We start from the raw sequence: 27491 nt of genomic DNA on the forward strand, positions 1-27491 counted from the left end.
AGACCTTGGGCCGGGTATTGGGAAGAAAGCCGCCTGTGCCCACCTGTTCAGATAGATCCAAAACAAACAGGCTTAACTAGAGCAGCTGGGAGGAAGCAGTGGGGATGAGTGGTCCCAGGAAGTCATACAAGTCAGGTGGACTTCAGGCTGACCCGTGACAGTGCCTTCCCTGCTCAAGCTGACGCTTGGATTTAGGGTGAGGGCCTGTTTGCATTGTGTAAATGCAGGCTGATGCCACTCAGACTAGTTAATTCAAACTCAGTCTATGATAAGGAAACCAAGAAAGCTTGGGAATGTGCCCAAGGTCAGTTCCAGACAGCAGCAGGGCCAGGGCGAGAACCAATAACATGAACCCCCATAGACACCGTACTCGGCACAGATCCAACTAAACACAACAGCGACTCTGAGACAAGATGCAGGTTCCTAGGGGTGAGGAGGTGGGTGAGAAAGGGCCAGACAGGGCTCCTGTCCTTTTCTAAACTTGCAGAGTTGAGCTTGGAGCTAAGCTGGCCTCTGGGTGCAGGAGGATGTCTTGCTTCAGAGCGTCAGGTAGGTACAGTAGCACTCACATGCCAGGCAGGCCCTAAATTTAGAGGTGTTGCTCGTAGTGGCCCCAGGTGGCATCCTATGATGTGGTGAGAACTCACTCAGCAGTTCCTCAACCTTCTGTGGCTCTCCATGGCCACAGGGCACAGTCCTAGTTCCTTGGTCTGGCATCCAAGGCCCTCTGGGATCTGCCTCGGCCCCCTTTCCATGCACGGCTCTGGAAGGCAATCCAGTTTAAATGTCACTGGCCCTAGGATTCCTTTCTCGGGACTCAGTTCCTATAACACTCTGCTGACGCTAAGGGTCATCATTTCTAGGTCTCCCTGAAAATTTTTAATGTTCTATTCCTGACCTAGATCCCCAGTTCTAAAATGCAGGCCAGCACAGGAGCTCAGTGGAAGGAAGGAAGGAGGGAAGAAAGGAAGGATGAAGGGAGGGAGGGACTACTGTCCCTGCTTTCGGGGAAACAGTTCAGGGTTACTCGCTAAGAGTCCTACCCTGTGGCCCAGCCATTCCACTCTTATGGAAACAATCTAAAATCAGGTGTGTGTGTGTGTGTGTGTGTGTGTGTGTGTGTGTGTGTGTGTGTGTGTTTGTGGTGGTGGTGGTGGTGGTGGTGGTGGTGGTGGTGGTGGTGGTGGTGGTGGTGGTGGTCTTTAGAGGCATAGTTGCTCTCTGGAAGGCCTTTAATAGTTTTTTGTTTTGTTTTGTTTTTAAGGCAGATTGGGCTGGTGAGATGTCTCTGCGGATCAAAGCACTTGCCTTGAAGCCCGATGACCTGATTTGATCCCTGAACACATGTAAAAGTGGAAGGAGAGGACTGGTTCTTCAAAGCTATCCTCTGACCTCTGAATGCATGGTATGGCATGTACACCCCACCCCACCCCCGTCACACGTACAGACACACACACACACACACACACACACACACACACACATAAATAAATGGGAAACTCCTGAGCATACCACAGCAGGGAATGGTGCTGTTAGTACCCATCCATGTGACGTCATGGTCCACACCAAAGCTGGCAGGCCAGGCAGAGAGATTAGTGTAGTTCTAGAATATTTGGCCATTGTATAAATGCATTATTAATTTTTGTATGTATATGTGGTGTTGGGTGCATGTGTGTTCGCATGTATGTTGTACATGTACGCGTGCACACATGTACATGTGGAGGCCAGAGCTGATGTCAGGTGGCTTCCTCAATCTCTCTCCACCTTATATATTGAGACAGTCTCTCACTTGACCCCAGAGCATCCTGACCTGGCTAGTCCAGCTAGCCATCTTACTCCAGGAGTCCTGTCTCCACCTGGGATTACAGGTGGACCATAATGCCCACCCTGTAATTATGTGGGTGCTGGGGATCCGAACTCTGATCCTTAGTGCTCACACAGTAATCACTGCATGCATCCATTGAACCATCTCTAGCCTCTAAATGCATTATTTTTGAAGAGCACCTTTTTATACACTTCATTTTTTCATATGTTTGCACGATATGTCTCTGAACTCTTTTTTTTGTTTTTTTGTGGGGGTTTTTTGTTTGGTTGGTTGGTTTTTTTTTTTTTTTTTTTTGGTTTTTCAAGACAGGGTTTCTCTGTGTAGCTTTGGAGCCTTTCTTGGAACTCACTCTGTAGCCCAGGCTGGCCTCGAACTCACAGAAGTCTGCCTGCCTCTGCTTCCTGAGTGCAGGGATTAAAGGCGTGCACCACCACCACTGCCCGGCACTTCTCTGAACTCTTTATTCTATTGATCTGTTTTCTCCTGTGCTAATCCCTATGACTTTAAATTACTAAAGCAGCACACACCTTTGATCCCAGCACTTGAGAGGCAGAGGCAGGTGGATCTCTGTGAGTTTAGGGCCAGCCTGGTCTACACAGCAAATTCCAGGACAGCCAGAACATAATAGAGAGCCTCTGACTCAAAAATAAATAATTAAATAAAAATAAACTAATAAACCATTAACACAGTTTTCCACATCTTGAGGCAATTTTCTTCTCTTTGTTCTTCGTTTTCATAATTGCCTTAGCTATCCTTATGCATTTATTCACCCATAAAAAGTTTAGTGCCAATCTGCCAAATAGAAAAATCTTATTAGCATTTTGATTGGTTTTGAATTGAATAAATAGTGTTTTAAGGGAGAATGTGAAGTTTCACAATAGTGAGTTTTCTTAATCATCCTAATGTGTTATTGTTATTGAAATGAAGGCTTAGCACAGTTGCCCAAACTGTTTCAAACTCTCAGGCTAAAGAGATCCTTACACTTCAGTCCGAGAACAGCTGGAAGGAGCACCGTGCACCGTGCACGAGCACCGTGTACGAGCACCATGTACAGCACGTTCAGCCTTAATCTCTGAGTTTTGAAATTTTATTTAAAATCGTAAAGTCGGGGGAAGCTGCGGCTAGGATGTAAAATAAATAGATAGGAAAAAAAAAGCAAAGTGGCTATTGTACAGCGGAGTGGAAAATGCTTATGTCATTAAACTAAGGAAAACATTCATAATTATGTTGCCATGTGACCATCTGGAACAGACGTGGAAGAGCAAGCCAGAAGGAAGCACAAACATGCAAACAGTAAGGGTTTTCCTTCGCTTCATTTTCTACGACATGTTTTTACTTAAAAAATGTGTGCTTGTGTTGGGCATGGTGGCTCATACCTAGAAGCCCAGCACTTAGGGGGAGGTGGAGAAAGGCCCCGAGTTTGAGGCCAGATTGGATTACAAGTGAATTCCAGATCGGCTTGAGCTGGAGTTAGATCTTTAGCATCTACATAAAAAACCAGGCATGGTGGTGTGAGCCTGTAACTCTAGAACTGAGAGCCAACAGTGACCGAGGAAGACAGCCACGACAGACCTCTGACTTCTGCACGCTTGTGTGCATATGTGTATAAGCACCCACATGCGCACACAGAAACACAAACACACGCACACACCGTATAGACACACAAGTAATAATCCTGGTGTCTTGAGGGTGGACAGCTCCCTTGCATTGTCTTACCTTACCTCGAAAACACCCAATCAAGGGATTGGATTGGTGTCCTGATTATACACCGGCAGAAGCTGGAATCCCGTGACAGGAGAAGCGACTTGCCCGAAGTCCTACAGAAAAAGAGTGATGCCATTCACATCCAACCCAGCCCATAGCATTCTGGGATTTCAAAGTGGGTGAAACAATAAGGAAATTTTCCAGATTCTTCCTTCCCTAGCCCACCAACCCCCACCCCTCCACCGAGTGCAATGTGTCAGCTGCTGGAGCAATGGATGTGTCACAGAGAGAGACAAGACGGATGGACCTTTGTTAATGAGTCAAGAGAGCCCGATCCCTCCTCGCTGGCTGGAGCGGATGGCTCTAATGACCACTGGGTCTGACCTCCCTAAAGACTGGCAGCCCAACCATGGCTATCTTTCATTTGTGCCCCTCAAATAGACATGGCAGGGAAACCCACAACCCCCTTGGAAATTGACTCTTCCCATGCCAGGTCGGAAGTGTCGTCAGAGCTTCTCCAGGAAAGTAAAGGTGGAGTCGATAATGGTGATATTACAAAGCAGACAAAAGTCAGGGGACAGGGGAAGATCTCCTCAGGCAGGTATGGAGTTACCTAGGCCCAGAAGAACCTTCTGGGGGAGGCAGGCACACCCTCAACATCTACCTCACCTCCTGAGGCCAGCTGCTTCCTCCCAGGACTTCATGGGATCTTATTTTTTGCTTCCTTTCATGGTGGGGGAAGGACACACAGTCTGATCAAAGCCTTCAGACAAAAGCCCCTGCCCTACCCCCAGGGGAGGGGAAGATAAAGGGCCCGCTAAGCTGGTCAGATCATAGGGCCTCCCCTTGGACCCCCAAGGAGCTTCATTTATTAGACAGGCTACAGATGTATGGTGCCTTCAGCCTCCACCTCGTCCTTCTCCTCCCATTCCATCCACTCCATCTGCCAGGGACCCCTTGCTCCTGGCCCTGCGGAGTAGTCCAGACAAAGGCCCGGGGGAGGGAGAGGGCGGCCCTCCTAGACCAGCTGCTATGTGGGGGGACGTGTCTATGTGTGTGGGGCCAGCTGGCAAGCCTGTCTGGAAAATCTTGCCACTCACCATCTAGCCATTGACATCATCCATGCCCACCGTGTGCCACCCGCTGAACAGAGAGAGACATAGACCTGGCCCCTAACCTAGTCCTGCGCTGGTGGCAGGTGTACACACACCTAGGATGAATGTCGTGGAGCCATGCAAGAAGAAGATGGGGGAAGCTTCCAGAGTTGAGGATCTGTGAGCTGGATTTTGGATTATAGGAAGGGAGCCTTGCCAGGCACACAGGGGAGAGCCGTGCCAAGCAAAAGAAGTAGATGCCGTCTGTGGTCTAAGGAGGAAGTCGAAGGGGAAATAGATCATCACAGCCTTTGAAGCCAGAGAGAGGATGTAACACTGATGCTGGGATTCTGCACAAGAGCTCTAGGCAGGGGAGGCCACAGTCGAGTCTGGGAGCTGCCTTATGAAGGCTGGTATTGAAACCGAGAAGCTCCAAAAGGGCCAGTCCCCTGCAGGTCTCCCAGGGCCTGTGGTGGACTTTAGATGAATACTTCTCAAAACCAGCCTTGCCTGGGCTCCGTGGGGGATGCTGGACATAGTTTCCCGTGGAAAACTCCCTGTAATGAGGACGGTGCTCAGATGACCCAGTGGCTTGACCCAAGTCACAACAGATCTAGACTCCTGGCACAACTCACTCATGGCCCCAGTTTGAACTTTATCTGAGGGAGGAAAGCTCCCTCACGGTTCCCTGTGGTGACAACCATTGAGCGAACAGGAAAAAAAATTAATAGCTCATTTTCTTTAAAATGTTTTATTACATTGATCAATTAATATTGAGAGAGAGAGTGTGTGTGCCCACGCATGCAGGTGAACATGTGCCCATAGACCGCTTTCAGTCATCAGTTCTCTCCTTCCACTCCATGGGTCATGCGGATCGAACTTATGAAGTTAGGTTTAATGGCAAGCCCCTTTACCTGCTGAGTCATCTTGCTGGCCTATAGTAGCTCGTTTTCAACTTCTGCTGAAGAAAAATCTCTAGATAAGACATCTGCTAGATCATGCTTCTCAGCAAGTTTCTTTTCGTCTTGGGGACTCAGTTTCCTCACCCCTCCGACTGCACCCAGGTTCAGACCAGCACACTCTGCCTTGTGCACAGTGGGCCTTCAGCATGTCCCAGCAGCACCATCGCCTTGGAGACTTAATAGAAGCGACATCATCATAGCCACAAAGTAGGTGCTAAAGCTGAGGCCAGCCCGCCTACCCAAGTGCCATCGCAGCAGAGTAGGGACAAGAATTGGGCTCTGACCCCACTCTAATGCCTTTCCCTCAGAGCCGTGCATGCGTCTTGTTCACACCGCAGCAGCGTGCTTCCTCGCTGCGTGAATTTATCTCTAGGTGGAGAGTGGGGGGGAGTCATGCCTTCCCCTGGAGTCATTCCTACTCCCCATGAACTAGAGGCCCGCTGAGGCAGCTATCTGTCCCAAGGGCCATTTTCAACATCTCTTCACTAACTGCCTGGCCTATGGTGTAAAGCAAGGTAGCCCCTGATTTCTACTTTGAGGCCTATGGAAGGAACATGGGCTGTGCCCAGACCCAATGCCTCTAGATGGGCTGAATCCCAGATGGGCACTGGTGGGACACAGGGGGCTGAGCTGCCACGCAGTGAGTGTTTCTGCCCTCAAGCTGCTGCCTGGTGGGAGGATTTGTGAAGTGTTCTGCTGAGGTAACAGTACAGCCCATGAATCATATTTACAAACACTCCAGCGAGGAAGAGAGGGATGTTAATTGAATCTTCACAGCCTGCAGGGCCCCAGGGAGCTGTGAAGATGGGGACATGATCTCGCAGCTCGGCGGGAAGCACGGTGCCACCGGGATGCGGAGCGGCCATCCGTCTCCATCAGCAGCCCGGCAGGTCTTATTATAATGATTAATTTTGGAGTTATCAGCACTAATGCAATCACCATCCTAGGACAGGAACCCTCCTTCATCACTCACAGGCCAGGCAGAGGCAGCCTGGGGAGGAAAAGGGTACCGAGCCAGCTTGTCACCAGGGCTAGAGTGAGAAGCAAGCCGGGGTCCTCAGCTCTGTGCTCAAACGCCTGTCTGAGCTGGAGCCCTTTGATCTGATGACCTGCTCTGGTGCAGCCCAGGGCCCTTCAGGTAGGCCTCTTAGGGCTCTGCCAGCTGCATCCAGGCTCAGAAGAGAATAGATTCCCCTGGACATCTGGGAAGGCCGAGGCAGCTGCCCTGCCTGCCTGCCTGCCTGCCCCAGGAGGAGTAGGCTCAGGCTTCTACCGGAGCCTAGGGGTATCTATAGATGCTCTGTCCCATATCCGTCAATCTTGATTAAGAAGGGCCTCGGGGAGCTTGGGGCTTCTTCAGCCACTCAGTATTGTCTGGAGATGCCTGGCTCAGGATGAGGGGAAGGAGGTGGGCCGTGGTCACATCTGAAAAGCCATTAATCCTGCTGTGGAGATCAAGGACCCGTGACAAGCTTGCATTGTGCTACAGACGCACGTGCCGCACCAGGGGCAGCGAGAGGTGATCGATCAGGGACGAATGAGTGTCTCTCTCTTTTTTTTTATGGACTTTCAAAGGCACCATTTGTCGACCTGAGCAACGGGATCGATGAGAGGCAGCTGACCCCGCTGTGGCCACCCTTAGGCAGCAGGTGGAAGGGCCTGCGTGGTCAGAGCCACACGGGGGACAGTTGGAGGGTCGTCCCTGCTGGAGCTTCACACTGTTAGCTGGGGTGGGTGCCCACTGTCACAGGCCTTCCCGTGCCGGGCTGCAGGCCATCAATTTACCGGCTCCTCTCGCAATGAAAGCAAGGCTGGAGCGGCTGCCGTGTTTTCTGATAAATTATGGCCACCTGATCTGCAGCCTTGCCGCCTAGAGAACCCCAGCACTTGTGTAAATCACACTAATGAAAGCTGAGGTTGTTTCCAAGAGCAGACATTCACTCAGGAAACCTTCATAGAGGGCCCACTGGGTACCGAGCTGGCACTGAGTACTGGGAACGGAGTTTCAGGCTGCAAAAGGTCCATAGGCCCCTGAGGCAGGCAGGCACCCACAAGAGGGAGTGGTGTGATATCCCGGAGAAAGAGTTCAGACTATGGAACCAGCTTCATCACCTCTTAGCTGTGAGACCTTGGGCTGGTATCTTGGCTTCTCTGAGCTTTAATTTCCTCATCTGAAAAGCAGCCATGAGAACCACCTACAGTGTGACAATGCACTCTAGTTCCTGGGAGCTGGAAGGCTCAAGAAACAGAGTCTTCCCTCTCTTGCCTGCCTCTGGCCACCTGTGGAAACAAGCCACCTGGGGTTTCAGGAGGCCAGAGATGGAAATGCTTGACTCTGGGAGTTGGGATGTGGCTTTGCAACACATATGAGACTGAGGTGAGCCCGAAAATGATAAAGAACTGGAAAGATAGATCGGGCAAGCATTCATGGAGGGTGCTGAGAGGGGACGGTGTGGAGTGAGGAGGAACCTGGGGTGTCCAGTTATGCAAAGATCTGAGGTAAACAGCAGATACAGAGGAGTCCTGAGGGTGGGTGGGTACTGTGAAGTGGCTCTGGCCTGGGGCTGAGCAGGGGCTGGGATCAGAAAGAGGTGGACGTGGGAACATGGGACATGGGTGAAGATGGAATCAAGGACATGCTTGAACTGCATAGTACCACCCGGAGAGACCCTGGGTCTGCTCTGGACGGCTTCTGCCACCCAGATACAGATTCACAGGCAGAAGTAGAAGATGTATCCTCAGTACTATATACAGATACACACACACACACACACACACACACACACACACACACACACACACACATAGACACATAGACACACATACATAAACACATATACATACACATGCACACACATAACACACATACACATACCAACATATCTTCATACATACACATACAAAGAAATAGCAATGATACACAGAAACACACAAAGTGAGACCACTCGATGGCGTGCAGACCTAAACATACAGAGCCTGAGACATACAATCAGGGTAGGGCCATGGGACACAGGACAGACAGATGACCAGGATGACACAGGACAGGCATGTGACAGGGGCAAAGGCTGACATACAGACACACTCAGTCAACAGCACACACCCACAGATGTGCACAGCAGGGTACCCAGAGGAGGTGTACACATAAAGAGAATCACAGCACACACCCAGTACCGTTGCGCTGATGGTACAAACAGGACAACTCTTTGCCCCAGTTCACCCAAGACTTTCTCGTGTTACCACTGGAATCCCATGTCCTTACAATGTCCTCAGTCCCAGGCATACTGAGGTAGCTGGGCACTCTAACTCAGCACCCAAACACATATAAAGTCACACGTGGGCCAGGAATGATGGTACAAGTCTGTCTTCCAGCACTTGGGAGGCTGAAGCAGGGTTCAGAGTGGACGCTAAGTGTGGAACTCAGTCCCCATGCATGGCAAGCACTGTACCAACTGAGCCATCTCCCCAGCCCCTTAACGTTACTCTAATACTTACTTATTGTGTATACGTGTGTGTGCACGTGCACGTTCATGTCATAGCACTCATGTGAAGGTCAGAGGGCAACTCTTCTATCTGGGAGGTTCTGGGGCCTGAAATCAGATCCCCAGATTTGGCAGTAAGCACCTTCATCTGGTGAGCCATCGTGCCAGCCCTTCATTTATTTATTTATTTATTTAGTTAGTTAGTTAGTTAGTTAGTTAGTTAGTTATTTTTGAGACAGAGTCTTGCTGTGCAGACCAGATTGGCCTTGAACATCAATCTTCCTGCCTCAGCCCCCCAAGTACTGTGGTTACAGGCACGCATACAGTCCCTTTTCTAAAACTCTGAAGTCCCAGGTGTTCTGAAGATGAAATCAGACCAGAACTGACATGGAACCATTCTGTACCCAATCTCATGTGACTGTTCACATGGTTTTCTACTATAATATTAAAGTGTTTGACTATGGGATATCATACCATCTTGGAGAATCTGCAAACTTAGATTTCTGAGGCACACCTGACCCTGAGAGACTTGAGTGGGGAGACATGGACATGTGTGGACATACTTGCCTTTACAGGCCAGTACTGTATGGTTACATGTGTGTGTGTGGAATGTATCACACAGGCCCCGCCCTTAACCAGTATACAGAGCAGGTACATCTCTCCGGTGTGGACAATGTCCCTGGTATACTTTCACAAACACTCTTTCTTGTGACCGGCCCAGATCTGTGCATCTGTGGCTATCAGCGTTACTCCAATCCACAGGCATGGAGCCCAGACTCAGAGGGGTTTTATACCTAGGCCAAAGTTCACATGGTCAGTTAATGAGGAGCAGAGTCTCAAGTCTGGGGTCCCAGAACTCCAGGCTTCATGTCCTTTCCCTTACACTTTCTTATCCTCTACCTTTCCAGTCACTGGAAAACGTGGGTAGACATTATGTGAAAGTCCTGAAAGTCCCAGTTAAGGACCACTGACTGATGGCCACAGAACGAGAGGAAGGACCCACACATGGGAACAGGGTCCTCCCTCTGCATCTTCCTGGGGTCCCCCTCACATCTTCCTGGGGTCCCCCCCGCATCTTCCTGGGGTCCCCTCCCACATCTTCCTGGGGTCCCCCCCGCATCTTCCTGGGGTCCCCCCCGCATCTTCCTGGGGTCCCCCCCGCATCTTCCTGGGGTCCCCCCCGCATCTTCCTGGAGTCCCCCCCGCATCTTCCTGGGGTCCCCCCCGCATCTTCCTGGAGTCCCTGGCTGGTTTCCAGGACGGAATGTTTTCCCTTCACCTTTCATTAGAACCAGAGGCAGCCCTCGTGGCCTTTCCAACTTCCTCAGAACCACATTGTGGTTTTCACAAGAGGGACTGAAATCAGCTCAACGCTTTCAGGACAAATCCTCCCATGAAGCATTTTCTAGACTCCAAGAGATAGAATAAACTTTGAGCAGTAACAGGGCATCCAAGCCCAACCTGTGTGTCCCATCTCTGCCAAGAATAGTCATGGGATCTTGGGCAAGTCGGTGTCTTTGGGCTCCACTCACTTTTCAAGCTCCCTCATCTCAGCACTTGTGTGCTATGGTTCAGGCACCAGAACTTTTCTCAACCCAGCCAGACGGGGCTGTGACCATGCCTTTTGCTAGTCCGGGCTCTTGTGCACGGGTCTCTGTCCCAGACAGCCTGTGTCAATGGGGGTGGAGAGGAGGTTTTTCTTGGGACCACCATTCTCCCTTTGGTACTAGCTACAAAGCTTTTGTGATAGGAAGGGGAGCTGGTGTAAATGCCTGCAGCAGAGCAAGCTCTCAGACGTGGCTGGGCATCACAATCATTGAAAAGTATTTCAAAATCCGATGTCTAAGTCAAACCCTGGAATAATTTCAGTAGAGTTTCTGGGGAGGCGTCTAGGTATTGCTAGCCCCATGGAATTCTATAGTATAGCCATGTGATCTCTTGAACATGATCCAGGTATCCTGGGGAGTATGGTACATGTGGATTCTCATATAGCAGCTCAGGCTGGGACTGGGGTTCTGTTTCTAACACGGTCTCAGGTGATGTTGATGCCATCTGTCTATAGATCACAGGGTGCAAGCCATCAGGAATCCTTCCCAGTTCAGACTGAAGAACATTTGCTTTTCCTTGCATGGTGGTCAGTTCAAACCTCACCAACATGGTGGGCCTGCTGCCAGCCCATCAACCAAGGGCACTTGAATTCTTCCCACCCCTTCTGCAGCTCTAGGTGAACCAGGTTTGGTGGAGCATGCCCTCAGAATTCCTGCCTCACAGCGGGGCAGTTAGACTGGGTGAAGAGGCAGTCTCCGTCTCCACGGCTTGGCAAGACAGCCGCTGGGGAGGGACAATGAGAGCTCGGAGGGGTGGGGGGAGATCTTGAGGACTCCCTTGACTGGCATCCAGACTTGGCTTGCTAAGGGTTGTGTATTGATTGGCTAGGGCTGTGTAAGGAAATACCACGACCTGAGTGGCTCCTAAGCGGGACCTGTTACTGGGCTCTCTATCCGGCTTGTGGATGGCTGTCTTCTCCCTGTGTCTGTTATCAGCTTCCCTCTCTGTGTGTCTCTGTGTTCAAATTTCCCCCTTTTTTTCTCTCTCTCTTTCTCCCTCCCAGCTCCTCTCAGTATGTATATGGGTATATACAGGTGTATTCGTGTGTGTGTGTGTGTGTGTGTGTGTGTGTGTGTGTGTGTGTGTGTCTGTTAGGATCACTTTGTCAATTTCTCTCTACCTTATTTTTTTGAGACGGGATCTCTCAGTGAGCTTGGATCTCACCTATTCTACTAGGCTGGCCAGCAAATAAGCTCCAAGAATCGACCTGTCTTCAACTCCTAAGCACTGGAATCACAAGCGTGTGGCACCAAGTACAGTTTTTGTTTTCATTGTTTTAATGTGGGTGCTGGGGATCCAAACTCAGGTCTCACACTTGCATGGAAGCACTCTGTCAACTGGGCCATCGTCCTAGACCCCAATTTTCCCATCTCATAAGGACACCAGCAGTACACCATTAGGGCCCATGGTGAAGACCCTCATCTGATTTTGATTACCTCTGTAAAGAGCCTGCCTTTAAGTTAAGCTTACGTTCTGTAGACTAGGGCCTTTGGATACCAACATATGCATCCAAGGCAGAATTCAATCTATCAGAGGTTATTAGCTGGGAGACCAGTCCTGGGTCACCAGATCATTTCCAAGAGAAGTTGGAAGCCTGATTGAAATAGGATTAATTTTGCATTGTTAAAGATTGAACCCAGGACCTGTGCATGAAAGACAGGCACTCTACTTGTGAGCTATACTCCCAGCCCCTGAAATCTAACATCTTGACATGAACAGTGTCTGCTGTTTTAGGACAACACTGTGTGGACATCATGCAATGTGGACATCAGGCAATGCCCCTGCAAGGTTATGTCTGTACTCAGGTGCTGTGTTCTCCCTGAGGTGGCCATGCTTTGCAATGAGAGGCAGCACCCTCCCGCAGGCATCATGGCTTCCCCAGGCTCATCCCTAGGCTTGTCTTCTAGCTCTCCTTCCACACTGCCCCTCCTGTGTTCTGTTGCTTGCTGCTCTGCCTTCCCTCTCCCTCTGTATTCCCGTCATGGTGGATGCTGGACTGAGCCTCACCTAGGAACCCTGCATTGAGAGTACCATAGACTCAAATATTCCTCTGTGGTCTTGAGTGGGTCAGTTTTCCCTCAACCCTCAGTTTCTTCATGTATAAAATGGATGTCAAAACTCCTGAGGATTGTAGGATTGGATCAGAGTGTATCCAGAAGAAAAATGTTTGATGAATCAATGAAATAACTCAAAGAAGAATTCCTGGCTCCCATTTCCACTGGTGGACAGGCCAAGAATGAGGAGAGCAGTGTGGATCACATTTATTAATTCATGCCAGCTCCAGAAGCAGGCTCGGCTGGAAAGAGATGTACCACACTCTCTTCTGACTCTAAGTAGAGATGTTCTCATTAGCATTCAGCTGGCCAGAAATCTCCCATGATTCCAAGATCACGGATGACAGGGAATGGATGAAGGCTGTGTCCTGCTTCACTGTGTGGCTTAGGAATAGGCACCTGGGCTTCAGGACCCCATCTGTGCAGTAAACCAGCGTGAATCTGGGGCCAGCTCCCTGCCACCCTCCAGTTTCCCTTCCAGCTCTGTCTCTTTGCTGAGGGGTCTTGGGCATGGCATGTCACTGCTAAAAGCCTTGGTTTCCTCGCCTGCACATCTTGTTGGACAAATAAGTGAGGACATGTGAAACTTTTGCTGTGACTCCTAGCCCAGGGCTGCTTGCATTCCCCTAACCCAAGCAGGGTGTGCAGCCTGCATGCCACTTTCTCAAAACCGGCTCTTTGTCCTCTTTTGCTGACTCCCAGACCATCCTGGGCAGAGCACAGCAGCCCCAGCCCCCACTATGGAGAGCTGCTTCGAAGATTCCTCCTGGGGCCGCTCCAGAGCCCCCAGCTTTCGGGGACTGAACTCTGACCCCCATTCTTTCAGCATGAATTGGGTCTGCCTGAAGGCAGGGGCCAGGACAGCGGTGGGGGTGGGGTGTGGGCAGGGAATAGGGAAGTGAGGGGGGTTTCAGGGGGCCTGGCATGCCTCCAAGTAAGAATAGCAAAGCTCAACAGAAATGTCCCCGCAGAGATGCAGGTCAGTGGCCTGGGAGAGGTTGGCAACAGGAATCAGCTAAGGGGCCAGCCGAGGAACAAAGAAGTCTTGGAGAGAAGATGCAGGCCTGAGCTCCAGCCCCTGAGAGAACACCTCCACAGGCGCCCCAGTGCTGGGGAGACCTCTTGTGTGAGGCATGAGCGGAACAACTGGAGTCCTAGGTCCTCAAGGATGGTCACCTGCTCCAGTCCCTTACCTCTGTGGCCCAGAATGACTTTCTTTGTCCCCCTGCCTTCAGAGCCCAGACTCAGTTTGGTCCCCCACAACAGGCACACATGTGCCCCCCCCCACACACACACCTACAATCTTGTCAGGCCACCTTTCCCCTTAAATCTTCCCCCGGCCCCCACGGTTTTTGAGTGGCTTACTGAAGTGGTTCCCTGAAACCTCAGTCCTGCAGGATAACAGGATTAGAGAATGCCATACACTGTCTGCTCTGCTTCACGGCTCGTAGGTACATCAGCATCCTGCAGATGGTTCATTACCAACCACAGATCCCAGCATCTCTGGCTCTGACTGCCCACCTGCCCCAACAGAGAGGCCTTCAACCTCAAAGCGCACATATATCTATGAGCCGTTCCGCAAAGCGCACATATATCTATGAGCCGTTCCGCAAAGCGCACATGTATCTATGAGCCGTTCCGCCTCTGTCCAGGCCCCAAGCTCCATCTGACCTTCACTCCCTCCATCTTTTCTCCAGGCCTCCTGGCCCTCCAACTCAATATTTTCTCTTTTGAAAAAAAAAAAGATTTAATTAATTCATTTATTTGGAATGTTGGGGTGTACTGCTGGTGTACATGTGGAGGTCAAAGGACAATTATCGTCAGCCACCTCATACTTTCCTACTTTTCTGTCTTTGGGCCTCAGGCCGCACATCCACCATGCTGTTCCTAAGGGTTAGCGTCCCAAAGAGGCTAGAGATGAGCATCCTCTTGGATAAGCTGAAGCCAGCCCCAATTCTGCTCTTTAGTTTCCCTGCAGCCTGCCTGGTAACATGTGTGACTTCTCCATATGCAATTACTTCTAGTATTCACAGAAAGGGCCCTTCTGATGCTTTGCCAAGGAGCTCCCTATCTTGCAACCTATCCCTCGTTCTTTACAGAACACCCATCATGTCCTTTGGGGAAAGGAGAAGACATAGACAGAACTCCCTACCACATTTGCGGCCTTTTGTCCTTGGTGTAAGACTTCTTAGGTCTTAGGTCTTGCTTCTTAGGTCTCGTGCCTCACCCCTTTCTGGTTCTGTAGACCAGCCGTACAGGAAAACACGTAGTTCTGGTTTACATGATCACACCACTTACACCCTCACTGCCTTCAGACCTGCTCTTCACACTCACCCTGGCTGGACCACACGCCTGCCACCGGGCACTGTGAACCCACATGGTAAGCACGCTTTCCAGGTTCTCTGCAGTGGAAAAGGAGTCCGCAGCACAGGCCCCAGATCCTGACTGTCCCGGGAGCTGCACCCAGATGCTGTTTCAGAGACCTGGACAAAGGTTCATAAGCAAAAAGGTCAAGAAGCAGAAGCAACAGAGACAGGAGGCAAGCTCAGAGGATTTAGGGGAATCTGCTTGTCTGCTTTTAGGCTTGGACCAAGAGCTGGGTCTCCTCTACCCAGCGGGGATCTTTCTCTGGATCCTGAGTCTGGGTCCACAGATGACCCACGGTGGAGTGTCTTTGTGGCTATCTTGGTTTTGGTGTTCCCTGGTAGTCAGAGTAGCGATGGCAGCCTGCTTCCTTCCTGGACCCTGCCCTTGCTTTATGCCTGGACAATAGCACCACTGTCCTCCTGCTCTGACAAAGCCAACCTGAGGGCAGACCCCTCTTAACTCCTTATGACCCATCTTACTTCCCCTTTCCTGTTTTTGGTGTGTGTGTGTGTGTGTGTGTGTGTGTGTGTGTGTGTGTTATATGTATATGTTCATGTATACTTGCACATGTGTGCACATGCACATGAAAGCTAGAGACTGACGTTAAGTATCCTCTTTAATGGCTCTCCATTTTATTTTATGACAACCTGAACTTGGAGATAACCAACACAGCTGGATGGACTGGCCAGTAAGCACCAGGAATCCACCTCCGCAGCACCAGTATTACAGGCATGCCCACCACGCCTGAATTTTTACGTGGGTGCCGGGGATCTGAACTCAGGTCCTCGTGCTTGCTCACCAAGCACTTTACCCACAAAGCCACTGCCCTGCCCATCTCTGAACCACGAGTCCTTCTGCTTTCTCTTTCTTTCCTTTCCCTTTAGTCCATGCAGTATCTCTGCTGCAAAACCTGCCCATGGCTGTTCTGCCTCATCTACAGCGATGTCTTTACCGGCTTTTCCAGGGCTATAAACTATGGCACTGGCTCTGGCTTCCGCTCCTGTAGCCTCTAGCTCCATCCCTGTCTTTAATGTGGCCAGAAGCGTTGAACGGAGGTGGAGGCCTGCATTAGCTTCATGACATCCTTCTCTTAGCCTCATCACAGTAGGGACACTAAGTTCTTTGTGGAGTTTGATTCTATGGCAGCCCATCCTCTGTTTGCATACCCAGGACAGGATAAATGCAGAAGCCCCCTGTTCAAAGAATAAGATTTTCAAGATGGAGGGCTGAGGAACTGGCTCACATGGTAAAGCGTTGTCACACAAATATGAGGGTCTGAGCTCTGATGCCATGCACCCACATGAAGATCCAGGCATCATGGCGTGCAATGGGATCCCGGTGCTGGGGAGGCGGAGATGGGATCACTAGGGCCAGCATCTGGGCATGCTGGCCAGCCCGTCTTGCAGAACCGGTGAGCTCCTGATTCAGTGAGGCCTTGTCGCAAAGAATAAGGTGAAGAGTGATAGAGGACGACCCCTGATGTTCACCTTTGACCTGTACACATACCTGCACGTGCACACACCACACATATAAAGACATAGAAATAAAATATTTCAAGATGTCAATGCCAGAGCTGCTTTCCATTTTCCAATCCAGTTACCAAGTCCTTCTAAGCCCATGACCCCCTACAATGGCACAGATGGCACATGGATCAAGCTGTGCCCATCCATGCCCCTTTTCAGCCAGTGATGGCCCCTCTTCACTCTCCTGTCCTCAGCTGGCTTCTCAGGGCCCCTGGGCAGACCGATCTCAGTCCCTTCCAGGGCAGGGCTCCTCTTCAGTTAGCACTCAGCACAAATCACTCCCCGGTCTTTGGGGAAAGCTCACCCCACAGCACCTCTAGGCGGAGGGGCATTTGCATCTTCTGAAAATCGATCCACATAGGAGCCCCACCTGGCTGAGCCCGAGGCAATGAGGATACATTGATCAACGTTGATCACCATACTCTAAATGGTCAATGCTTAGTAGTTAAGATGGGAATAATAAGAGCAGGCCCCAGAAGGACCTGTGAGTTCAGAGAACGTAATCTGGTTAGGAAACAGAACTTTATAACACATACGTCATGCTGACAGCACTTTGAGGAATAGGAGAGACTTTTTTTTTCTTTTCCCAACGTAAGGAGAGAAAATGAACTTCTGGGAGAGAGCACAGCATGGTCAAAGGCTGAGATGGGGCCATGTGCAGCAAGTTCTAGGATCCTGAACTGGACAAATTGTCTGAGGTGTCTCGATGGTGAAACAGTGGAAAGAGGTGGCAATGAAATTTTGAGGAATGAAGGAAAAGCTGGAAGTGCACGATGAAACGTGTGTTCCTCCTCCTTATGGAGACTCTGGGGAGAGGCATTGCTTTTCAGCTCAGCCCCTGTCAAAGCAAAGGCAGGGGCAGAGCTAGGCTTCCCCCCTAGGCCTTCCCAGTTGGCCTGCAGCAAGCAAACCCGCAATTTTAGGCAAAGCAAACTGCTGCGTTTCCCTGCGTTTTGCTTGTTCAATCTCTTCGACAGCTACCCTGTCTTAAGCCAACAACAAAGGGACCGTCATGGCCGGGGCTCCCTTCTAACTTAAGCAGAAGACCCAGGAGCCTTGGTTGCTAGCCTGAGTTCCCTGTGTCCATGACTGGCCGGGGTGGGGGTTGGGCCTTTCCCGCCACTCGTTCTAATTGGTCCTCAGAGTATGTACTAACTCAAAAGCCAGAGCAGAGGGGACCCCACGACCGGCTAGTGGCAATCAGAAAGTACGGCTGGGTGGGAAGGGAGTAATTCCCCATCCTGATGGCCTTACTATTCACTGCATCCTTGCAGAAAGGACAATTTTCAACCATAGCCCAAAGTAGAGAAATGAGGTCATGATCCCTGAATCCCTGCTACCTAGTTAGCTTCACACATCTCCTCCAGCCCGACCTGGCTTCATTAAACCCTCTCCCACCACCCATTTTAAAACAGGACGTGGGCGGCGTGGCGGAGGGGGCACGGGGGAGAGCGGGTTCCAAACTGCGTCCCTGGCGGCTAGGAAGATGAGGAATGGATGAGGGACACCGTAGGGCGGGGAGTTGGGCTCACCCCTCGTGGGCCACCCCCGCCCCCGCCCGCTCCCGCTCGTGGGCCCTCCCTCCCCCCCACACACACCCCACCTCCTGCTCCCGCGCGCAGGGCAGGGGCGGGACCTGAGGGCGGGGCCCCAGAAGGGCGGGCGTGGGGGGCGCTACCCTAGTGACTCAAGGCGCGTGCGGCTGGGCGCAGAACGCCAGTCTCTCCCCGAAGCGCCGTGTGTTACCGCTCCGCAGCAAAGGTCGGTGCCTGCCGCTGCCTTCGCGCCGCCGCTACCGCCACCGCCGCCGCCACCACCATGCCCAACTTCGCCGGTACCTGGAAGATGCGCAGCAGCGAGAATTTCGACGAGCTCCTCAAGGCACTGGGTAAGCTGGTGCGGAGGGCGTGCCGGGTCTGCCAGGAGCCGCTGCGAGGTGCCCCTGACCCAGAGAGGGTGGCCCGGGGAGGTTCAGGCAGGAGGGAGTCTATGGAATGATAAATCTCTCTTGTTTCCTGTGCGTCCCCCGATCGCCCAGGAGAGTTAGCTCCGGAACCAACCGGTTCAGCTAACGTTTGCTGGACATTTGGCGCCTTTCTCGACGGTTCCATCTTTATCTCGTGCTAGACCACAGTGAGGAGCAGGAACTTCAAACGGGGGACTGTTTGAGACCAGATCTTGCCATGAAAGCACTAGGTAGCTCGGAAAAGCCACTTGCCATCTCCCGAACCTCAGTTTCTCTTCTCAAAAGCCCAGGCGAGGACAGAGACAAGTGGAACTAATTTAAGAGCCCTGCCCAAAGTCAGAGGATTTGGGAAGTGTCAAGCAGGTCTGGGGGACCAGGGAGGAAGGACCTGAGACCCGAGCCCGTGCTTCCTCATGCAGGTGTGAACGCCATGCTGAGGAAGGTGGCCGTGGCAGCTGCGTCCAAGCCGCACGTGGAGATCCGCCAGGACGGGGATCAGTTCTATATCAAGACATCCACCACCGTGCGCACCACGGAGATCAACTTCAAGGTCGGAGAGGGCTTCGAGGAGGAGACAGTGGACGGACGCAAGTGCAGGGTGAGGCGGCAGAGACCGCACCTCCTTCCCGGGTACCCCTTCCAACCCTTGGCCCGCCGCAGCGGGCGCGCTTTCGTTGCCGAGTGTGCCACCAGAGATTTGTGTGCCCTGCTGGTCCTGGGCTCAGGAGAAAGCCCTACCTCTTGTTCCCTCCCTATACCATCCCCCGGGCGCAAATCGGAGCGCCTAAAGCGCGCGCTCTGGGTGGCTGTGTGATCCTGGCTGTGGTTAGTGCCTTGCTAGCCGCGCCTCCAGCGCTAGCTCTGGCGGCGTGGGTAGAGAGGTTCCTGGGGCCGCTGCTGCCTTCTGTTCTGCGCAGCTGCCGAGTTACCTGTCCTAGGTAGGGTGGCTGATCCAGGGTCCCTCCCCCTGGGTCCCTGGACCGTGGGGCGGGGGGGGGGGGGGGCGCGCGCTTTGGATCCAGTTGCACAGTCCGAATCGCCTGCTACCCCTTCCTGCCTATCCGTGTTCAACCGAGGTCTTGCAGGGATTGGTGAAATTCTTCCGAAAGTAAAAGCAACGTAGGTTCTAGCTGAGAACATGGACTAAATGACCTTTTCTTAAAAGTCCTCAGGGCGAGAGACAGAAGGAGGTGGGTAGGGGGAGAAGGGAAGTGAGGAAGGGAGACTGGGGAGAGATTAAGATTGATTTATGAGAAGACAGGGCTTGCTATGTAGCCCTGACGAGGCTTGCCTGGAACTCTCGGTGTAAACCTGGTGACCTCGAACTCAAGATTCAGCCTCACCCCATGGAGTGATGGGATTACAGGTGTCCACCACCATATCCAACCGTCAGGAGAGGTTTTTTTACATTTCCGAAACACAAGCCAAAGGATGGGTGAGTGGTCTGGAGCGAATGACTTCACACCGCTGTGTTTCTTTCTGTGCCAAACTTGCACCGATGATAAAGCCAGCCTTGCCATCTCATTTAAAAGGGAGGTCCCCTTTTCTCCACTGTGGGTTTGGTGGTTGCTGTTTTGTGTACTTCGTTTTCTTGTTTGGGTGTTTGTTTGAGACAGGATCTCATGCTATAGCCCAAGTTGGGTCCAACTGCATCGATCCTGTTTCTACCAAGTGCTGGGATCACCAAGTGAACCTTTGTGTCCAGCTTTTCCAATGTTCTAAAAAAAAAAAAAAAATGTGCAGATGAGGCCGGGTGTTGTGGCCCATGCCCCTAATCCCAGTACTCAAAAGGCAGAGGCAGGCAGATCTCTTGTGAGCTCAAGGATAGGCAGGCCTACCTAGTGAGAAAATTGTTTTTGTGTTGTGACAACATTCTAAAGAACGGGAAGTTATTTCTTCCCTCTCTCCCAAACAAGTCCGTACCTGTCTGTTCCAATGGTGACTCTGGTCGCCATGTTTGGAAGGACAGAGAGACACAGCCCCCAGTAGCAGGCTCACTCGGGAGACAGTCTTTGCCCATTAGAATTGATATCTGCCTGACCTGAGCTTCAAGTCACCACATTGTCTGGGGAAAAGGAAGGAAAAAAAAAAAAAGACATACATGACTGGGAATACAGCCGTGGTAGAGCATGTGCCCAGCATGTGGTAGGCCCTGGGTTCTGTCCTCAGCATCGCAGGAGGAAAAAACATAGAGTGCTCAGAAGGAGGAATGGGCATCTAGTGGAGAAGTTGGCTTGGCCATGAGTAGGGCTCAGTTTGGAGACACCTAACTCTGGCCACTGCCAGAGGGGGCAATCTGATTTCAGAACAACAAAAGAATCGTGTAACACCCTGGAGAGAGCTGGGCTTACAAAGTCCCTGTCCCTCCCCCACCCCCGCCTAATGAAGGAGTCCCATGTGTTAGTTCAAAAGTGATTATGTGCACATTCAGCACCACCCAGCCCAGCTGTACCTCACTTCGCTGTATGTAGACACTGGGGAAACCACAGGGACTCCCCCTTTCGCCTGTCCACCTCCAACCCCATGAGGAACCTTCACATTGGCTTGGTTTTTAAAATGTTTCTAGAAGGATGTAACCTGGAAAATGGAAGCTGTTTTTATCCCCAGAGACAGACACAGGTTTCTTAGCGCAGGCTGTGTGCTGGGTCTGCTGAGGGATGCCAAGAAAGGAAGGTCTTAGTCCAGAATCTGGGCGCAGACCCACCTCCTCATCTGCCCGCCACCCGCGCGGCTGCAAACACGCTTGTAACCGTTTGTGATTCTGACATGAAGGTACTTTAAAGTCCCAATTGTTTGGAGAGGCCCTCTGTGTTGATGTAAGTGAATCCTGGTGTGCTCTGAATTTTATTCCTAGAGATGCAAAGCGTGCCTAAGGCTTTGCTGCTCCGGTGGATCCGTGTATGTGTGATATAAGGTGTATTTATACTCCGTGAAACCCGTGACCAGCACTATGAGTTTCACTTTATGTGGCTCAGCAGAGAAGACGCTGTGCCCCACTGACAAGGACCATGCGTTGCTTTTCTGCCTAGCAATTATTCTCCGGTGTTCTTTGTGTTCTTCCCAGCCCGCTGCCGAGACCATAATTAATATCACTAATGGTTTTCCTGCCTGCAGAGTTTACCCACTTGGGAGAATGAGAATAAGATTCACTGCACACAAACCCTTCTGGAGGGGGATGGCCCCAAAACCTACTGGACCCGAGAGCTGGCCAACGATGAGCTGATCCTGGTAAGGGCCCTTGGACTCTTGAGACAACCCCAGGGTTCCCCAGGTGGTCCCCGGAGGTGGGCCATACAAGTGTGCTGTCCCCATGCTCACATTTTGAGAAAGTCACTTGCCACAGGTTAATTTGAGCAGAAAGCTTGGGCTGACAATTTAGATCAGAGGAGATCATTGTTAAAGGGTTGTGGAGGGGTGGGGGTGGGGGACCAAGAGGGAAGGATCATATCTGAGACCAGCTGGAATGCCAGACCTTGGTCCAAACTGTTGTATGCCAACCCCAGTGGCCGGTGATACCCAATCTCCCTCTGGCTTGGTTTGGAATGCTGAGGCTCTGTGCCATCCTTCAGCTTATACAAAACGAGGTCCACCCCACCCTGCCCTTCTCAGGACTCATCTTGCTAGTAGAGAAAAGTTTCACCAGTTTTTATCACATCAGCATTCAGAACCATAGAGAATATTTTTTAGTCCAGACTTACATAAACTCCAATGGCCCCAGGAGCCAAGCAAGGAATGCTAATTTGGAAATGTCTGAATGCACTGATGTGGAAAAGTGGACTCTTTAGGGCTAGAGAAGGCGAGCACTGTTTAAAAGTGTGCAGATGGAAACCTTTTTTTGTTTGTTTGGTTTTTTTTTTTATTTGTTTTGTTATTTTTGAGATAGGGTTTCTCTGGGTAACCCTGGCTGTCCTGGAACTCGCTCTATGGACCAGGCTGGCCTGCAACTCGGAGAGATCCTCCTGACTCTGCCTCCTGAGTGCTGGGATTAAAGGTGTACACCATCATGCTGTGCATTTAAGCATTTTAAATAGCCACAGCCAAGCACAACTTACCTGTCGAGGCCAAGTTTATATCTAACCCACTCCTGTAATGTAACATTCTGAAGACTGAGGCTGGAGGATCATGAGTTCCAGGCCAATGGGGGCTATAGAACAAGACCCTATCTCTACAAGAAAAACAAATGGTTTAACTTATTCACACCTATCCCAGTTTTATGCAGAGAAAAGGGGCTGAGAGGACAGACAACCCCCACTTACTTTCCCTCTGTGTTTCAGAACTAATAGCTCCTACCCTAGGCTAGAAAAAAGAAAAGCCCTTGTGGGTGACCAGGAACTTATACCTTTTGTTCTCTGTTAGACACTCTGTTAGCATCACCACTGTTAGACTTCCTGATCCATTACCTAGACACTGAAGCCTGAAAAGTTTAGTGGGGAAAGATGCCCCATGTGACCGTGGCTTGGACCTTCCCTGCCCTTTCCAAGCTCCATCTTCCGGCTGTAAAATGAGAGATTGAGCTGCCGCCCCTGAGATTCCTTTCAGCCCTAAAATTACATGTTTAGCCTGTAAGAAGACCCCAAATTGAGCCGCCTGTTCCTTTGAGACCGTTTGATCTCCCCTTCCTCTCTTCTTGGCCTTTTGGCCTTTGCTAGGATGATTTAACTAGCTCTTCTCCTTGCGTGGACAAAGAAAGGGCTGGTTTAATTTGCAACCTAGCTAATGTCTCCAGCAGAGGGCTACTTCATGGACTCAGAGAGCAATCTGAAGCTGGGACTTGGAAATCCAGGGAGACTGGCACATGTAGTTTTATAGAGACCAGAGGCAGCAAGGAGAGATGATGTTAGAGTTCTTGAGTCTTTCTGAGGATTAAGTGGGATTGATCGGTTTACCCTGAAAAAGTGGGATTTTGGTAACCTCTGTAATACTAAGCAGCCTGAGTCACAGGCTAAATGTCCGTGAAGGACTCCGCCACATTTCGCCCCTTACCACCCCCACACTGCAGTTCCTCCCAGGCATCCTTCCCTGGCTCGGAAAACATATATACAAGCCTCAAAGGGAGCATTAATTCTTGGCATTTGGGATGTGAAATGTGGGCTTTTGTTTCAAGGGTTATTATCGTTAATAAATCTAAAACGTTGGGAGAGCTAATCTTCATGTAACGAGAGGTAAGTAACTTTAGTTTAGTTGAAATAAGTGTCCCCAGAGCCAACAGTAAATTGCCATGGGCTGTAAATTGTCTTCCTTTGAAAACTGAGTATACTCCCCCACACTGCTCTGGAATATTCTATAGAGTTTCCTTCTGGAACCTCTAAGCATAAATGTATGCAATGAGAGGCTGGAAATGGGCTTTCAATTGGAGTTAGAAATGTGGGGGTTTCTTTCCATGTCATGAAGCTATTTTTTTCACCTGGGTGAGCTCCAAAGACAGATGTGGCTGTGGAGCTCAAGGAATTCTGGGAAATCAGCATGGTTCTTGGGGTGCAACATCAAAAAAGTAGATTTATAATGCAAACTCTACCCCTATCCCAATCCCTGACACATGCCCAAGAGCATAGAATCATCTGCATTCCTCACTAATGGGAAGGCACAAAGCCCTTAGACTGCCCATCTTGTCAGGACCTCCTTAATACTCATTATATGCAAGAAACTGTTTCTTGGAAGCAGGCGATGCCTTAGCAAATATCCCAAGGGCATCTGGTCACTAAGGGCTCCAAGGGTAAGAATCTGAAATACATCCCATTCTTACATTGATTAAAATCAAACAATGGTAGAACACTTGCCTAGTGTGGGTAAGACCTTGGATTCTATCCCCAACATGGCAAGAGAAATAGATTTAAAAAAAAAAAAAAAGAATCTAAAGATCTTGAGATAATTAAACTTTTAGCACAACAGTTTCAGCTTCTCTTGAATTGCCAATCATTTGGGGACTCTGAAACATCAGGACCTGTGATAGATAAACATGCACATACATCCTCATCAAGGCTGCCAACTGGGGGCGGGGGCAGTATCTTTTTGGGTTTTGTTTTGTTTTGTTTTGTTTTGTTGGTTTTTTTGTTGTTGTTGTTGTTGTTGGTTTTTCAAGACAGGCTTTCTCTGTGTAGCTTTGGTGCCTGTCCTGGATCTCGCTCTGTAGACCAGGCTGGCCTTGAACTCACAGAGATCCATCTGCCTCCCGAGTGCTGGGATTAAAGGCGTGCGCCACCACCGCCCAGTGTATCTTTGTTTTTTGTTTGTTTGTCTTAATTTTTATTTTATGTGTCTGGGTGTTTTGCCTGAATATATTTCTTGGTACCTCATGTGTGCTGGTACCCATGGATGCCAGAGGAGGGTGTTGGATCCCCTGGAAATGGAGTTACAGACCCTTGTGAGCTGCCATATGGGTGCTGGGAATCAAACCCTGGTCTGAAAGAGTAGCCAGTGCTCTAAACTGCTGAGCCGTCTTTCCAGCCCTTTTGTCCATGTGTTTTTCTGCACCTTTTGCTTTCCCTGTTCTGACTGTGAGAGTCCCAGGAGAGCAGGCCTGTGAGTAATTGGCAGTTTGGGGAGATTTGAGACAGCTTACTTCTACAGATGCTGCCATTTCAGGGACCAGAAGAAAAATGTCCCTTCCCATCTGTGGGAGGATTTATAGCCTCCCTCTAGCCAACAAAGACTCATAGAATCTTAGCTGGAAAGAACCTTCAGAATCACCTTGTTTAAAGTCCCCCTCCCCCTCAACACCACTCCTCGCCCACCCCGAGCAGGCCGCAGGCCGAGAGAAGGAGAGCCTTGCCCAGCTATGGGTCAAAGAGCTAGGTCAGAAGGCCAATGCAATGTTCTTGCCTCTGAGATGAATGTTTTAGTTTAGAGGTGATGTATTCTAGCTATCCCTCCACATCTATAGGAGATTTGTTACAGGACCCATGCGGACACAGAAATTTTCAAATGCTCAAGTTCCCTATATAAAATGGTGTAGCATTTGGCCTACATACAGCCTTCTGCATAATTCCTAGTTTACAATCACTCCACTTATAATTCCTGACACTATATGAATGCCATGCAAATGTGTCATACTGTATTGTCTAGGGGATAATAGCATGTGAAAAAAAGCTGTATATGTTTAGGATGTATGCAGATTTTAAGTGAATATTATTAATCTGTTCTTGGTTGACTGTGAAGGTGTAGAACCCATATATACAGAGACTGGCTGTCCTTACATCAGACTGTTGTTTCCCGGGCTAGATGGCTGCCTCCCAGAAGGCATTTTTAACTTATCTCCCAACCACAGTTCCATCTGGCTCGAGCTGCCTAAACCCTCCACTCTCTTGCAATCACTTGAAAGGACACAGAAGCCCTTCAAAAATACCTGACATGACATTCATCTCCTTTCAGTCCCAAAAACTAAAGCCAGGAAGTGTGCATATCTTATGTCAGCATTCACAGGTTCTGGAAGCAAAGGAGAACTGTATTAACAGTTCTGTGCCATATTGCTTCTGCTCCGTGTCCTGAGCATTTAGCTTGAGCACACAGCTCAGGGAGCTTGAAGTCTGATGTGAAGAGTTGTAAACGGCGCAGCCCGCCATCTCGGTGATATGCTTTAAACATTTTCACACAGGCATCTGTACTGATTGGTTTTCCTTTTCTTCTCCGGGCAGACATTTGGCGCCGATGATGTGGTATGCACAAGAATTTATGTCCGGGAGTAAAGGTGGCCGGCTTGTTCCTGCTTTCATGACAGGATGCAAGTTCCCCTGAGGAGTACGACATCGGCCTGCACAGCCAGCGGGTCTTTCCTCCCACACACCCTCCCCATAAACATTAGGCAACCCCATTTTCCCTATGATAGTGCTGTAGCGCCCTTCCCTCCAGCCCCTGTTCCCTGTGCATCCCTGGTTTGGCATTTGCATGGTTGTGCCCAGTCATTAAACTGGTTGGACGCGTCTCAAGGCTCTTTCCTTTGAGGGGACTCTGCTTCTGTTTCAGCCTGGGAGTTAAAGCAGCACTGTGCTGACCTATGTTGTGTTTCCGGCTTTGGCCTGCTGGCCTGGCTAGAGTGCACTGTAGCATCCATCAGCAGGTACAGCTAACCTAGTCATGAATGGTGGTTCCTCATAGGAAACTAGGCCCAATCCGTGGCTTTATTGAGGAGAGCCATAAGGAAGGGACTGATGACATGGGTAGTGATAGGGCCAGGATGAGGAGATCGAGCAACGGAAGACGAGACCCTCAGATACTAATGATGGAGGGAGAGTCACTACTCCTAAGCCTCAAGTCAGGGGGAAGAGAGGTCAACACACCTTAGAGAGCTCTGCAGCCTGAGGGAGGGTTTCTGCAGGAGCAGTGGGGTTACGGAGAACGTGGCTACTGTCAAAAAAAACAAAACAAAACAAAAAACACGAACAAAAGCCGGGTGTGGTGATGGCACACACCTGTAATCTCAGCACTCTGAGAACAGAGGCAGGAGGATGTCTGTGAGTTTAAGGCCAGTTTGGGCTACATAGTGGTTCCAGGACGGCCAGGGCTACATAGTCAGACTCTGGGGCAGCAGAAGACTTGGCTTTGAACGTGGACTAAGAATTCTGACTTCTCTTTGCCCTGGCCTATTCATTTTGTCCATTTCCCAATGCAACTGGATCAGTGTTCAGGGCTGGGGAAAGGATCCCGTTTAGAGATACTCCTTCCCAGGCCACAGCCAAGCAGACAGTGGACTCGGCTGGCAAATACAGACAATAACTTTGACACTTGCCAATGTTTACATTTGAAAATCAGTAAATTTCACCTTAAAAGCCTGGACTTGGGGACTGGGCAAGTAGCTCAGTTGGTAGAGTACTTGCCTAGCATGTATGAAGCCCTGGGTTTGATACCCAGTGTAGTATAAACCGGGCACAATGGGAAATGCCTGTAATACCAGTACTGAGAGGGTGGGACAAGAA

General features: G+C 50.4%; 1 protein-coding gene across 1 annotated transcript; it reads left to right on the forward strand.

Annotated features, from left to right (window-relative positions):
- Positions 1–18282: 18282 nt before the first annotated feature.
- Crabp1 (cellular retinoic acid binding protein 1) lies at positions 18283–26499 on the forward strand. Its single transcript, XM_059266915.1, has 4 exons — positions 18283–18504; positions 19002–19180; positions 21697–21810; positions 26214–26499. The coding sequence occupies exons 1-4, from the start codon at positions 18435–18437 to the stop codon at positions 26262–26264; spliced, it is 414 nt and encodes a 137-aa protein (XP_059122898.1). The 5' UTR covers positions 18283–18434; the 3' UTR covers positions 26265–26499.
- Positions 26500–27491: the final 992 nt, after the last annotated feature.

The sequence above is a fragment of the Peromyscus eremicus genome, chromosome 7 (assembly GCF_949786415.1).
Source record: "Peromyscus eremicus chromosome 7, PerEre_H2_v1, whole genome shotgun sequence".
Taxonomy (NCBI): Eukaryota; Metazoa; Chordata; class Mammalia; order Rodentia; family Cricetidae; genus Peromyscus; species Peromyscus eremicus.

Excerpts from the sequence above, each read along its gene's own strand:
- Crabp1 (XM_059266915.1), top strand. The coding sequence starts at position 18,435 with ATGCCCAACTTCGCCGGTACCTGGAAGATGCGCAGCAGCGAGAATTTC. Across the intron at positions 19,181-21,696 it reads TGGACGGACGCAAGTGCAGG|AGTTTACCCACTTGGGAGAA; the intron begins GTGAGGCGGCAG and ends TCCTGCCTGCAG. Across the intron at positions 21,811-26,213 it reads CCAACGATGAGCTGATCCTG|ACATTTGGCGCCGATGATGT; the intron begins GTAAGGGCCCTT and ends TTCTCCGGGCAG.